This window comes from Uloborus diversus, chromosome 1 (genome assembly GCF_026930045.1).
Source record: "Uloborus diversus isolate 005 chromosome 1, Udiv.v.3.1, whole genome shotgun sequence".
In the NCBI taxonomy this organism is placed as follows: Eukaryota; Metazoa; Arthropoda; class Arachnida; order Araneae; family Uloboridae; genus Uloborus; species Uloborus diversus.
Genome location: NC_072731.1, coordinates 3,166,591 through 3,181,501, shown reverse-complemented (window position 1 = coordinate 3,181,501; position 14,911 = coordinate 3,166,591). Strand labels below are relative to the sequence as shown.

Sequence of the window (14,911 nt, the reverse complement as noted above, 5' to 3'; positions counted from 1 at the left end):
TTTCGGTAACGCGTATAGCTAATTTCGAGGGAGTAATGAGACATTAAAAGCTTTTTTAAGTTCCATTTAGCATCTAATTTAAGTGGACAGAAGAAAGTTATTCCCGGAACAAAAACCCTTTTCACGGAAACCGCTCCATTGTCTTTCGATAAAAGCAAGAAGGCATACTGGAAAATTTGAAATAATTTCGATTGGAGTTTCAAATTAGTTGGAGATGACGACTGCGAATTACTTTTGGAAAGATAAACCCAAGGCGGGACTAAAGGAGCGTTTGATTCGTCACAATTATGTACTGAATAGAAAAAAACAAAGCTACTCAGCGAATGAGAATCTTTACTAATAATAAAGCTGAAAGTCTCTCTGTCCGGAGGATGTCTGTAGGATGTCTTTGACGCGCATAGCGCCTAGACCGTGCGGCCGATTTACATGAAATTTGGCATAAAGTTAGTATGTAGCATGGGGGTGTGCACCTCGAAGCGATTTTTCGAAAATTCGATGTGTTTCTTTTTCTATTCCTATTTTAAGAAAAAAAAAATCATAAGATGGACGAGTAATTTACGAAATTATCATAACGTGGAACCGTAACATGGGTACAAGCCAATTGGCGAGAAAACTCACCATACATTTGTAAATATACAGGCGAACCAAAAGACCTTTTAACTTTTCTATTACGGGCGAAGCCGTGCAGGTACCACTAGTTAATAATAAAGCTAGGGTTATCACACTTCAAACTAGCCAAGTGATGACTCCGTCTTCCACTGTGTTTAATTAACACTTAAAACTATGTTCTTTGGCTTTAAAATTCTGTTCAAATCTTGAGAAAATTACTTTAGAAAATCATAGTTTAATTTAGTTGTGGTTTTTGGTTAAACAACCAGTAGGCAAAACTGGGCTTTAACTGAAAAAAAAAAATACCATCAAATGTTTCAAAACATTGATAAAAATTGTAAAAATGCCTTACTATTTAAGTAATAGTAAAATGTTATTCATTATAGAATTAAACGTAGGCATTTTCGAGCGCACTAAACTAAAAAAAACAGTCCTACAATTGCGAATGTTGAAAACGGAAAAGCAATTTTTGTTTTCCATCAGATTTGTGCATTTACAAATTTAAGGTTGATTTATAGTCCAGTCATATTATACGAAAAAAGCGGCTAAAATCGCAAAGCACGATGTAGTTCAGATTTTTTAATATGTTGTTTAGGTCAGTTAGAGTAGTGTAAATCTAAGTTTAGTTTTCCAAAACCTGTGTTCGCTGCGTAATTCGCGAAAAACTGCGAAATTTTCGAACTTTTTTAGGTTTCCTTTATAATTCTTAAACTATACAACTTTTGATTTAAAATGTGGATACCCGTTGTAAAGCACATTAAATTTGGAACGATTTGAGCTCAGATTGCGGTCTGTACGACCAATAGTTTAGGAGATATCGTACTTCAAAAATTGGCCATTTTTGGCGAAAAATGAAAAAAAAAATATGCTTCGATCACATTTCACATCAAATATGGACACGAATTCCCACTCGAATTGAAAAAAAAAAAAAAAAAAAAAAACTGGGCATATTGTTACAATACATTTAATTGGTTTTCATTTAAGCCAAAAACGAAATCTGTAGATTCAGTAGTTCTTTAACAATTGCAAAACAGACAACTAATCTGAAAATTCGATTTTTGATGAAATGAGACAAAACGCTTTTCAAGACAGTATGGACAATCTTATACTCGACTTTAATGTATGTTTATATAAGTTACGTGTGCTGGAAAAACAGAGTGGTTATGAAAAAATTAAATAATCAAATAGTTGACAGCCCTATGCAGGTAACGCAAACATTCCTTTCCCTGCTTATCTATGTCTTTCACATTGATGAATTTTCGGCCGTATTTCGTTTTTCGACTGGAAAGTTATCTACCGAGTTTGATTTTGAATAGATAATATTTTTGAACAAAAGACTTTCAGTGTAAAACCCCATTAGAATAAGAGAGATATGGATTTAAAAAAAAAAAAAGATTTCAAAAGGCTGAAACTATTTGCATGTTAGTTTTATCATTAAAAGTATCTTTAAAACTAACTACACTTAATGTCCTGGTTTTTATGGTGTATTTGATGAGTACGATCGCGTTCCCGAACTGAAAAAGAAAAAAAAAAAAAAAAAAAAACCGTAGAGGCAGGTTGATTTTTTTTAAATTTTATTACTTATTTTTTTTTTTTTTGAGGCATCTCCCGATATCCTGCGACAGTATTCAGTTCCACCTGTTCCTCAAAGAATTCTATTCTATTCTATTCTAGAGTCACAACTGACTTCAACTGTATTTATGTCGAGTACTGCATACTAAGTGCCTTGCCTCCATTATTTTATATACCGATAGATGGCAGCACCATCACCGGATCGAACAGTTAGTGAGAATTTTGAACTTCCAGGAGCTAATAGCTACCTAGTACTAGCACCCCCCAGAGGTATCGTTTCACTTGGAGGACATTGAGACCACGAGCATATTTAACGTCGCCCAGTCCCCTTTAATGACGACGGTGGGTCTTCGACCAGCGAGGATCGAACCCGAGGCCCTCCGGTCCCGAGTCCAATGCCTTACCGATCAGGCTACCACGGCCATTTCCTCAAAGAAGCTTGTGATGCAACTGTGAACCAGTGTTGCCAGATGGTCAAATCCAGATTTCCCCAATTCCCTTCCAACTTTTCCCCAAAAAGCGATGTTTTCTATCAAAATTCCCCAGGTTCAAAAATTTTTTTCCACTAATATTTTCATAAAATGAATCTATTTCCTCCAATATTTTTGTGTCTTGAAAATATTTTATTTCTCCAAATAGCCAAATTTTCTTATAAAATTCCCCAACTTTTTTCTTCCCATTTTTTTTGTCTTCTTTATATTTATCTTTCTTTATCTTTACTAATTATAAAGCTAAATCCTCTCTGTCTGTCAGGATCTTTTGGACGCGCATAGCGCCTAGACCGTTCGGCCAATTTTTATGAAATTTGGCACAAAGTTAGTTTGTTGCATGAAGGTGTGCATCTCGAAGCGATTTTTCGAAAAATCGATTTTGTTCTTTTTCTATTCCAATTTTAAGAACATTTTCCCGAGCAAAATCATCATAAGATGGACGAGTAAATTACCAAGCTATAACATGGAACCGTAGTGTAGGCAAGCCAATTGGAGAGAAGTTCATCATGCATTATTTGTAAATATACAGGGGAAACAAAAGACCTTTTAATTTTCTACTGCAGGCAAAGTCGTGCGGGTGCCACTAGTCACAAATACAAGCGCCTGACCGAAAGATAAGAAATAGCCAAATGTTTTTTTTTTCTGCTTGCATTGACTACTCTGCTTCTGTATGTACATTTAAACTATGATTTTTGTATATATTTATCCAAGAACATTCTTTATCACACTTATTTTTACCTGTTTAATGTATCAACTGGTTACTCACGCAGAACATTAATGCGAATTCTATAGCATAATATTCCGCATAATGTGAAATGCGAATTCCATAAAGTTGATCAAAACTAAACCAACGCTGTTTGATACAAACAATGTAACTACTACTTCTTGACGCGAATCTAAATACGAAAAAAATTCTTTTTCCCACGTTTTCCCCCAAGAAAAAAATTTTCCCCCACAGAATTCCCCTCAAAACCCATTTACCCAAAATTTCCCCAGAGAGCACCAGATTTCCCCGAAATGGGGAAATTTCCCCTAATCTGGTAACACTGCTGTGAACCGTCTTTGTTAGTCTTCAATCAAAAGAATAGCTTCACCATTTGTATCGCAAATACCGACAAGTAAATAAATGGTTGGCAGAGGAGAAGGATGCCTCAGAGCAGAGTTGGTCGAAGACCAACACAAATTTTGAGATTGGTTCGTCACCAACTACTGCATTGAACGATCCAACCTCACCCGTCCTTTTCAGATTTCTCTCATTTTAGTGCAAGAAGGGATATATGGGAGTATGCAGAACTGTTTTTAGCAACGCAGTTTTATGTAATCTGCCATTTGAAAAGATTGTTCACAACAATTTAGCCATTCTAATCGAATAAAATGAAAAAAGGAAAAATAATAAAATGGAAAAAAATTGACCTATTACTACTTTCTTTTTTCAGTTCGGGAGTACGATCGTATTCATCAAATACCCCATAAAAACCAGGACATTAAGTGCAGTTAATTATTAAGATACTTTTAATGATAAAACTAACATGCAAATAGTTTCACCCTTTTGAAATCATTCTGTTTTTTTCTTTGTCCACATCCCTCTTGTTCTAATGGGAAGTGTTTTACACTGAAAGTCTTTTGTTCAAAAATATTGTCTAATCAAAATCAAACTCGGTAGATAACTTTCCAGTCGAAAAACGAAATGCGGCTGAAAATTCATCAATGTGAAAGGTACAGATAAGTAGGGGAAGGAACGTTTGCGTTACCTGCATAGGGCAGCCAACTATTGGCCTATTTAAATTTTTTATAACCGCTCTGTTTTGCCAGAACACATAACTTATATGAACACACATTAGAGTCTTATTATATCATTTTTTGTCCCTTTTTTCTAGCATTAGGGTCGTCCATATTGTCTTGAAAAGTGTTTTGTCTCATTTCATCATAAATCGAATTTTCCGATTAGTTGTCTGTTTTGCAATTGTTAAAGAACTACTGAATCTACAGAGTTCGTTTTTGGCTTAAATGAAAACCAATTAACTAAAACCAAACTAAAAAAAGTCCGAAAATTTCGCAGTTTTTCGCGAATTACGCAGCAAGCACAGGTTTTTGAAAACTGCAAACTTAGATTAACACTACCCTAAATGACCCTAACAACATATTTAAAAATCAGAACTACAACGCACTTTGCGATTTTAATGTCTAATATGGCTGTACTATTAACAGCTTGTTCACTGACTATTTTCTTATTTATTGACAACTACACAGATTTTGAATTTGTTCTTACATTATTTCAGAAGACTAATTTGGGTATGTTGCCTAATGGCAACAATATGCATTTCGGGGGTGAGCATATTGAAGAAAATAATTAAAATTTTACCGACAAAGTTAGTAAAATATACAATTGAGGTTTGAAAGATATTCTGTGGGCTAAAATATTAGTCTGATCAATAGTCCATTCTTTGTACTATGAATATTAATGTAGGTGCTTTTTCATTTGCAAAGTAGCTACACAGGAAGTAGAACCATGACTATAACAGACCTCAGTGTAAGAAGGGGACGGTTCCACGTTTTGCCGAAGAGGAGCTCCAATACACAACAATTAATAGGGAAGTTTTCGATTTTTCAATTTTATTTTTATATGATAGAGTAACATGTATGAACGTCATAGGTGAAAAAGAATTTGCGATACGATAAGTAGTTTTTTTTTTAAATTAATTTTTAAAGTTCAAGCACTTGTGACGTCAAATGTCATAGGAAGTGACGTCATGCGCTCTTCCGATAGGGGAGAAGCTGAAGGACGTGCATTCGACTTCGAAGACGAAACGTAAAAGGCTTATCTCCTCGCATTTAACTCCTCGCGTTTCTGGAACATTAAACCTCTCATCCTCTCGGAAATATTCGAATATCATCATTGATGTTACTTGAAGAATATTATTTAGATTGTGCTTTAACGAATCCGGCCTCCATAGTGTGTTCAAAAGGATTATTGAATTTCTAAAAAATAAAAATATCAGCGTGCTCAAAATGTCCCTAGCGAAAACAAGAGATTTTCGGCGGAAGGTTGCCCATTAGCGCCCTGTGACGTTTCAGAAGAGCGCACTTTTGCGCGTGGATTTTTAAAAATTCATTAAAAATCAATCACGGTGTTTTAAGATTCGGCGATGGTGAATTTTTTAGTTTTGAGGGTCAATTAACAATATCCAATAGCCAAAATATGAACATTTAATAGGTTGCAACTTTCCATTATACCTGCATAGGTAGGATTATCCTACTACTATCTTATATGCGAAAGTTTGTGAGGATGTTTGTTACTCTTTCACGCAAAAACTACTGAATGGATTTTAATGAAACTTGACAATAATATAGCTTATACATCAGATTAAAACATAGGGAAGTTTTCGTCCCGTTATGGGGGAAACACCCCCCATAGGGAGGCGTTTAAACATAACTTTCCTATTAATTCTCTAATATAGGGATGAAAAAATACTCACGCATATTAAAATCATAGACTAATTATTAGAGCAGACTGAGCTTTGCCGTACTTGGTTGGTTGAGAAACGCAGTTTCTTGTAGTTCATTCCATTTGCTGTGGTGTTGTTTAGCAAGAAGCGATTGATGCGTCTTACCGTTTAAAAAACCTTATAACTTGATATTTCTTAGTCAAAGTAGCTTAGTAATGGTCGCAAAGCATCTTAAAAAAATAAAAAGAATCGACAATTCCGCTTCATTTTTTTCAACTAAATCGAAGTTTTCCTCCAAGCTCAACTGCATTGTCCGCACAAAACTTCGTTTTATAGAAATAATAAAAAATTTTGAAAAAAAAATAAAAATAGAACCGACTTCAAAGTTGCTCTAGAAAGTGAAAAATTATTTTATTCTTTAAACACCATCGATACTATTTTTAAACATAATTTTTGAAGTTGGCACAAAAACAAAAAGTAAAATCCAGTGGAACCATATGCTTCGTTCATATTTTTTTCAGAAAACATCCAAAGTTAAGAACGAAACATTTATATCGTTACTCAAATATGCTGTTTTCAGTGCATAATGTATAAGGTAGAGAAGAAACTGGGCCTGTTTAAATTTATAGTTGTAGCTGAGTTATGGTTGTGAATGATTTTCTCTATCTTTTTTGCGCCAACTTCAAAAATTATGTTTAAAAATATTATCGATGGTGTTTAAAGAATAAAATTATTTTTCACTTTGTAGAGCAACTTTGAAGTCGGTTCTATTTATATTTTTTTTTAAAAATTTTTTATTTCTTTCTTTTTAGTGTAAATATTTCAGAAATAGTAAGAGTTACCATCACGAAACTTCACCTTATTTTTTTCATAAAAATGCTCCATACTAAAAAAAATTATAAACATGCCTTAAAACTGTAAGCGATTGCCGCTAAAAAATTACCCTTGTTCCTCTGTGGAATTCATTAGTGTGTTAATTTAATTATAACCATTTAAATATTATGTTTTCCCTAACTAATGTACATTTCACAGCATACAAGTTGCTTGTGATGCAACCCTGTATCTCCTTACTTAGTCCAGATCATCTGTTACTGGCATAGTTGATAACGATAAAAACACTAAACTATAGTTGAGGCAAACTTAACCTTTGGTAGCATTGTGAAGGCTAAGCAGATCTTAATCACAGATTTATCTCGCTTCGAGGTTAGGTTTACCCCGATTATAAAGCAATAACACTGAAGAAACTTGATGCTTGCTTCAGAGAAGCCTTTATTCAAAATTATCATTACAATTACTATTAATGTTACTGTTGTATTTCACCAAAACTTTATAACAATGGGTTTTATATTTAATCATTTACTAGGGAAATTACATGAAATTTACTGTTTTTTGCCCATAACTTTTTTCTATAGAACAAATATGGTCAAACAAAGTAATGGGACCTAAGTTGAGCCATCCCCTATCCATTAAAAAAAGAATCATCAAAATCGGTTCACTAGGTGAGACGCTGTGAGTGGACAAAAAAAAAAAAAAAAAACATACATACGGTATGAACTGATAACCGCCTCCTTTTTGAAGTCGGTTAAAAATACCAAAGAGATCGAAATGTTCATTGGCGTGTTTCTCTTTCCGATTTGGCGAGCATCTCGAATCTACTCCGCAGCCAACCGAATTCCGACGGAGATTCCCAGATCTTCCTACTTCAGTGTGGCTTTTGCTTCACTCCCACTATGTTCTGTGTTTCGTACTGGAACCAAATATTGATATAGTAAATAATTTAAAATGAAATATTTCATGAAAACGGTTAAGAACTTTTTTTGTGGAACTGAATATCCCAAACGTACTGTTTTCCAAAATTTTCTTCACTGAAACCTAATGTGTTTTGAAATAACGGAATAATTTCAACAATTTACATTGTTAATCCCAAAACAAGAGCTTTAAGGAAATTACTTACGTTAAATATATCTTGACGCACAGTTTCGTAAGAGTTTACAAAATTGACAGTAGAAGTAAAAACATAACTTACAGAGAAGTTACTTCGGTTTATGAAACTCATTCAGTTAGAGATTTTTAAAACTGACAAAGAAATGTTGTCTCTTTAGAGTGATAATTTGGAAATTTTAGATGAATGACTTGGGGAAATGAAAATATGTTTCGAGCATGAAAATAATTCAGAATGTTCTGTGTAGTTTCAATATAAGATAGTTGATCTACTAATCTAGTCTAATCAATCTAATTTTTGATTACCGTAGCCGATGACATAGCACCAACAGAGATTTTAATGATGTACTACATACAAGCTTGCCGTTACCGAGAACCAATGAACGTAACCATAAAACCGCTAAACGTGCATCCATGCTTATTGATGAATTTGTTTTGCTTGTTCATCTCGAACTTTTTACAGTGCGATGGAGCACGTTTTAACTTCTTTGAACATTTTCGAGAAAAAATATCTACAGTCAATTCTCTTTTCAAACGTTCTTTCGAAGAAGTCGATAAACCACGTGATGACTAACTAAAACTTGACCAGTTTATGAGTCTATGGTTGTTTGATCATCGTCACTAGGAAGTGCCACTAAAGATTTCGTCAACCTACCTTTTAATAACTATAGTTCATTCCGAAGAAAATACGACAGAAATACGTTCAGAATACGTACTACATTGCTTGATAGATTTTACGAATGAGTTCAAGTGTTATTAACATTTCAGTTGACTTCTGAAAGCAGAGACAACAGAAGCTTGGTTCAGAATCTGATCCTAAACTGGATAGATGTTTACGAGCGTTTTGAAGTGTTGATAACACATTTTAAGCAGCTTCACACGTTATAACGGTACACGAAGACAACGTTCCGAAGCAGAGACAGTACAGTGAAGAATAATGCACTAAGAATCCCGAAAGATTTTTTGCCAACGTACTCAAGTGTTGTGAACTTTCTAAGTGATTTCACGCGCAATAACTTTACGAAGCTGACTTTACGAAACAGAGCAAGAAGAAGCCTAGTTCAGATTACGTACTCATGAACTTGATAAATTTTTACGAGTATGCTCAAGTGTTGTTAACATTTTAACTAACTTCATGTGCAATAATATCAATCGGTGGATTCAAAGACTGTAAGATTCTGCCAAAGCAGAGCTGGCAAAAATCTGGTTCAGAATAAGTACTACGGAGCTCGATAGATTTTTCTGAACCTGCTCAAGTGATATTAACATTTTAACCTGCAAAACGGGTAGCAATATCAATACAGAACTATCTCCAGAAGTAAAGATCGCAGAAATCTGGTTCAGAATATGTGTTGTTAAACTTGACAGATTGCCGCCAACACTTTCATTTCTCTGATAGCGATGAATTTATCGATGAATTTCACGATGCAATTCAGTAATTACTCTGTGGTGGACATAGACGATTACATTGGACGCACTTTGGGTCCCAAACACTTGGGCTACGTGTGGTTGCTGCCACTCACAGTGGTATACGTTCTAATCTTCGTGACTGGACTTGTGGGCAATGGCTTCACGTGCGTCGTCATTACCAGAAATCCCTACATGCACACGGCTACGAACTATTACCTCTTCAATCTGGCAGTGGCAGATATGCTCACCCTGGTGTGCGGTAAGTTCGACTTTCCAAAAATTTCTTTTTTACACAAGTTGCTCCATTGTCGGATATTTTCATTACATTTGATTTTTTTCTTCTTCTTTATACGTTCATTTAACTGGAAAATACTTTCAACATAACTTTATTTACGATGTCAAAAATCATGAAAATCTGTCAGTGACTTGATTCTAAAAGGGTCTCTGCCAAATTCGTCCGTTTCGAAAAAAAAAAAAAAATGCTCTCTTCGAACTGAATTCGAACTCTAACTTCGGTTGTAACAAAAATTAAAAAAAAAAAAAAAAAAAAAAAAAAGATTGCTACTTATTTTTTGACATTGGGTTTTTTTGGAAATGAAACTACCTATGTGATGTGACATTTTGCCATTTCAAACTCTAAACATTAAAGAATCGACTTAGGCCCTTCTAGAACCTAGTCACAGGTTGGTGGGAAGTTTTTTATTAAATGAATGTTTAGGAACAATTTCGTTTTCAAAAAATCAGGATCACATTGAAAACCAGCTTTTTGTAGATCACAATAAAAACATAGGTAGATGAAAGCATTAAAAGGAAACTGGAAGAACTTTGATAGTTCTACTTCTGGCTTCTGGTTCTTAAAGATTTAGATAAAAATGGCTGCAGACACCCAGAAATGAACTTTTCTAACCAGTTAATGAACATTTTCTAGTCAATGAGATCGTCCGTTTTTTTTTTTGAGCAATCACGATTGCTTATTGCTTTCATTTGACTGTTTTGATGTCCTATGATTTTATTTTCCCGCCAGCACCTTCTGCAGCACCACCGTCGACCGGCCGCCTCACGATGCTGCTCCTCTAGCGAAAACCGTCTCCAGGTTGCGTCCATATCCTACCCTTACACGCATACATACACGCACTTACACACACACAAACGCATACACACACATACATACATACATCTACACACACACAAACACACACATACATACAGACACCTGCACATACACACCTACACACAACTACCCACACATTCATGCCTGCACACAGACACAAACACACATGCCTACACACACATACACATACTCCCCACACACGTAAACACACACCCCGACATACACACACACATACTCTCGTGATTGCAAAAAACATAATTTGAATTCAAGAGGTCAAAATTCAAATTATTATTATTATTGAGCAATCACGATTGCTTATTGTTCTCATTTGACTGTTTTTGACGTTCCTTTGATTTTTCTCACCGCTACCCTCTGCAGCATCACTGTCGACCGGGTCCTCACGATGCTGCTCCTATAGCGAAAGCCGTCTCCAGGTTGCATCCATGTCCTACACACACGCGCATACATGCACAACTACACACACGCGCACACAAACACATACATACACATACAAACACGTATACATACAGACACCCACACATACACACTCACACACATACATGCCTGCACACAGACACAAACACATATGCCTACACACACATACACATACCCCCCCCACACACATTCATACACACAACTACCCGCACACTTATGCCAGCACACAGACACAAACACACATGCCTACACACACATACACATAACCCCTACACACAAACACATACCCCCACACACAAACACACACGCCTACATACACAAACTCGTGATTGCGAAAAACTTAATTTGAATTCAAGGCGTCAAAATTCAAATTAATTTTTTTTTAATTATTTTTTTGGAACTAAACTTCCAATGAAACTCCTTCACATTCTGTGCTTAATTTTATGCACATACATTTAATTTCTACTCTTTACTCATCATCCGTCACTTGTATTCATTGCATTCTGCTTTCCTTTTCTCTCTTGCACTTAATGTTTTCTTTCGTTAATTCTTTTTCTTTCTTTGCCCCCATTTTCTTTCACTATGTCTAAGGAAGTTATTATTGCCAATTTGCCAATTCAGTTTAAAAATTTTTTTTTTTTTGTATTTGAAAAAAAATGTTTTGAAACTTTGTTAAAAAAAAAGTGAACTGTTCATTTGTTGGAGTGTGTCTGATCATTCTCTAATGGGGTTGTTTCCGAAATTTTAAAAGAATTTTTTTTCTGAAAGAATATACTTAATAACATAGGATCTGACCATTTGTTAAATATTTTAAATAAGTTTAATATTTAAAAAAAATATTTTACTCGGTGCGCTTTCATTGTTTACGCTTCTGCCGATGACATCACGAACGATGAAATGCCATTCACTGATACCATTTGCAGAGCGCAATATTTAATTCACTTATTTTCTCACATGTACTGGCAACGATATGGTTGATAGCAAGCGTAGAACGCAATATATAATTCGCTTCCTGATTATCATAACGTAAAAACGCGGTAGACAGATGTGCCAAAGTACATTATTTGTGGCGTCATAAGCCTTATTTTCGAAATCGGACACTTAAAAAATTAATTTAAAATAAACGTTGGGAAAATGAAAGTTTTTTTCTCGCTCCATGTTATTGTTTTTCGCTTAATTTCAGTGACTAAAAGTAGTACTTCTGACTGAAGGAAACAACCCCATTGAACTACTTCATATATTATAGTTAAGTAAAATAATTTTCTTTCGCAGAAATGCTAAGTTTGCCTTCGCAAGGAAAAATCAACATCGAAAGCAAATAAATCAAAGTTACATACAATTGTATTGGTCTTACATAGACCTTTAATCTGAATTCAAATGATGTGAGGTTCTGGATGAAGGGCATCCTTCAGTAAGATATCTTTTACTAGTATGACTTCCTTCTATATCAGGAGTTTATATCTTTTTGTATTGAAAAAGGCGGTTCCTTGTCACTCCGAAACAAGTGTCTGTAGTTTTAAATGCTATTTGTTCTTTTAACGTTGCTTTTTAAAATCTATTAACAACTCGATTTATATCATTTGTTGGAAAGAACATTTTTACGTCCCGATTTAAGGAAGAAACAGGTAAATCAATAATTTGTTGGTAAAAGTGGATATTACATGATTATTAGTCTAATATATTATTAAAACACACACACGCATACACATAAAATTTGCAATGTCCTGAAACTTCATTCTGGTAACCTTAGCGACATGTTCACTTGTGACGTCAGAAGTGATAATGAAGACAACAGCTGAACATCTTTTAAGATTATTTTTTAAGAGACACAATAAGTCAAAATTAAGCAAAAAAAAAAAAAAAAAAAAAAAAATCTCACCTTGTTTTTTCTATCATGTTCTTTCAGAAAAAAATAGTTTTGAAAGATGGGAAACAACCCAATAAATTCTTTGTTTCATTCAAAAACGTCACGGCAACAATACTGTTGTTCTTATTAAGCAAAACATTTATTATCAATAAAAGAAAACATAACACAATATTTTCCTGAAAACTACTGAAATATATTGTCACAATTCAATTTGCCTTTCAATTCAGTCCAGCTTTTTAATTTTTGCATTAAACTTTTTCTTTTGTTTTCAAAGCAGACGATGACTTAAAAATAAATAAACATTGTTTTAGAACTATCGTCTGCTACTAAAATAAAGCTTATTCGGAACTCCAGCGCTCGAATACGCTACCTTGCGGTGATTTATAAAACTGCGTCTGCACCTAAAACATTGCCACGTTGCGCATCACGTGTGTCTGTTGACGTAAACACAGGCAGTTTGTTCTGAGTATTTATTAACGCCATCGATGTGTCTTAGTTTGCTTTCAGCTACAGAAATTAATTCGTCCCTTAGTAGTATTCTCGAGCTTCTCAAAATAATGTTAGTTTTTCTTATTTCTTTCAAAAAAGTATTAAATGGTGGAAGCGTAAACAAGAAAAGTCTGGATTAACAAAATTGGATAACGTAATACCAGGTAAAATTTTTTATTGTTTTGTATGAATTTGTAAGAATATGAGTTTTTTTTAATCTTAAATTAATTTAACTAATCATATTTTACAGCAGCATTTAGTTGGAATGGACAGTATGGAAAATATTTTCTTGAATTTATTATCGTAGAACAAAATGAAAAATGTTTAACCGAGAAAGAATTTACTTTATTCCTTTTATTCTCAGCTGAAAGGTTTCGCCAAATTTGTTTAGGGTTATAGTAGTTTTAGTATTGTGCAAGCAAAGTAGCCTTGGCGAGTTTTCGTATTTTTAGTTAAACCATTTTTAATTTTTATCATGAGTGGAATAAAATGATAGTAAGATTACAGAATTCGATAAGCAAAAAGAAATAATGGTCAATCAACTGAAAAGAAAACTACCACCATATATAAACTGTGAGTACACATTTTATTTATTTTGTTCTGAGTGAATTTGAATCAGTTTTTCAATTCGATGGAAAAAAAAACGAACTGAACAACATTGACTGGACACTTTTCCTTAACCTAATTCCACATAAATGATTTAAATAACCTTTGTTACTACAGTATCCTACTGAAATAGACAGTATGCAAATAAATTTTCTTGAAAATATTTATCGCAGAACAGATTGAAAAATCCAGAAAGGACGTTAAGAATTTGAACAATAAAAAATAAAAGTTCGCCAAAAATCTGTTTATAGGCTTATGGTTTTAAAATTATGTGAAAGAATAATGTATCTTGACAAGATTTCGCATATCAGGTAAATCATTTCCATGACGAATGAATTAAATGCATGATTTCTTTGGATATCCAATCATATAGTCATAGAAATAAATTATCTAGTGTTAAACGTTACTCTTGACAGTCTGCCACGTATGTGCACTATGTGACAAAAATGTCAACAAATGCTGGAAATGTCACGAAACTGAACTTAATATGTACTAATGTATAGAAAAAACGGTACAAAATGAAAATGCCGTTCGAAGCGAACCAAAAATTTATGAATTCCGAATTCAACATCGTGAAAATGGCTGCTTCAGAACAACTTACTGAGTGTTCTGCATCAATTGTTTACTTTCGTAATACTTTTTGATTTCTAATCTCTTTCTATATGGGTCAGAATAACCAAAAGACTTTGAAAAATCTTTTCAAATGAATAAAGCGAAAAAATCATACATAACAACAAAAATCACAACACTTTTAGCATTTTCTTCGTTTCCACATGCGTTTGTTTTAGTTTTCAATTCCGCCATTAGACAGTGACTGCAGTGCCCCCTATAGTTCGTTGGAGTTGCGAATTAAGACCAAACTTATAAGCAAATTCTCAATTCTAATAAACTATAGGAGGCGCTGCTATCTTTGGCTGATCATGGCTAAAAGGGG

The 14,911-nt window shown here is 34.1% G+C and overlaps 1 protein-coding gene across 1 annotated transcript in view; it reads left to right on the top strand.

The window, feature by feature from the left end:
* The first annotated feature begins 9,484 nt into the window (after nucleotides 1-9,484).
* Nucleotides 9,485-14,911, top strand: part of LOC129234276 (neuromedin-U receptor 2-like) — a 213,614-nt gene continuing 208,187 nt past the window's right edge. The window contains exon 1 of the mRNA XM_054868272.1: nucleotides 9,485-9,728. Coding sequence (XP_054724247.1) covers nucleotides 9,485-9,728 — 244 coding nt within the window. The remainder of the gene's footprint in view (nucleotides 9,729-14,911) is intronic.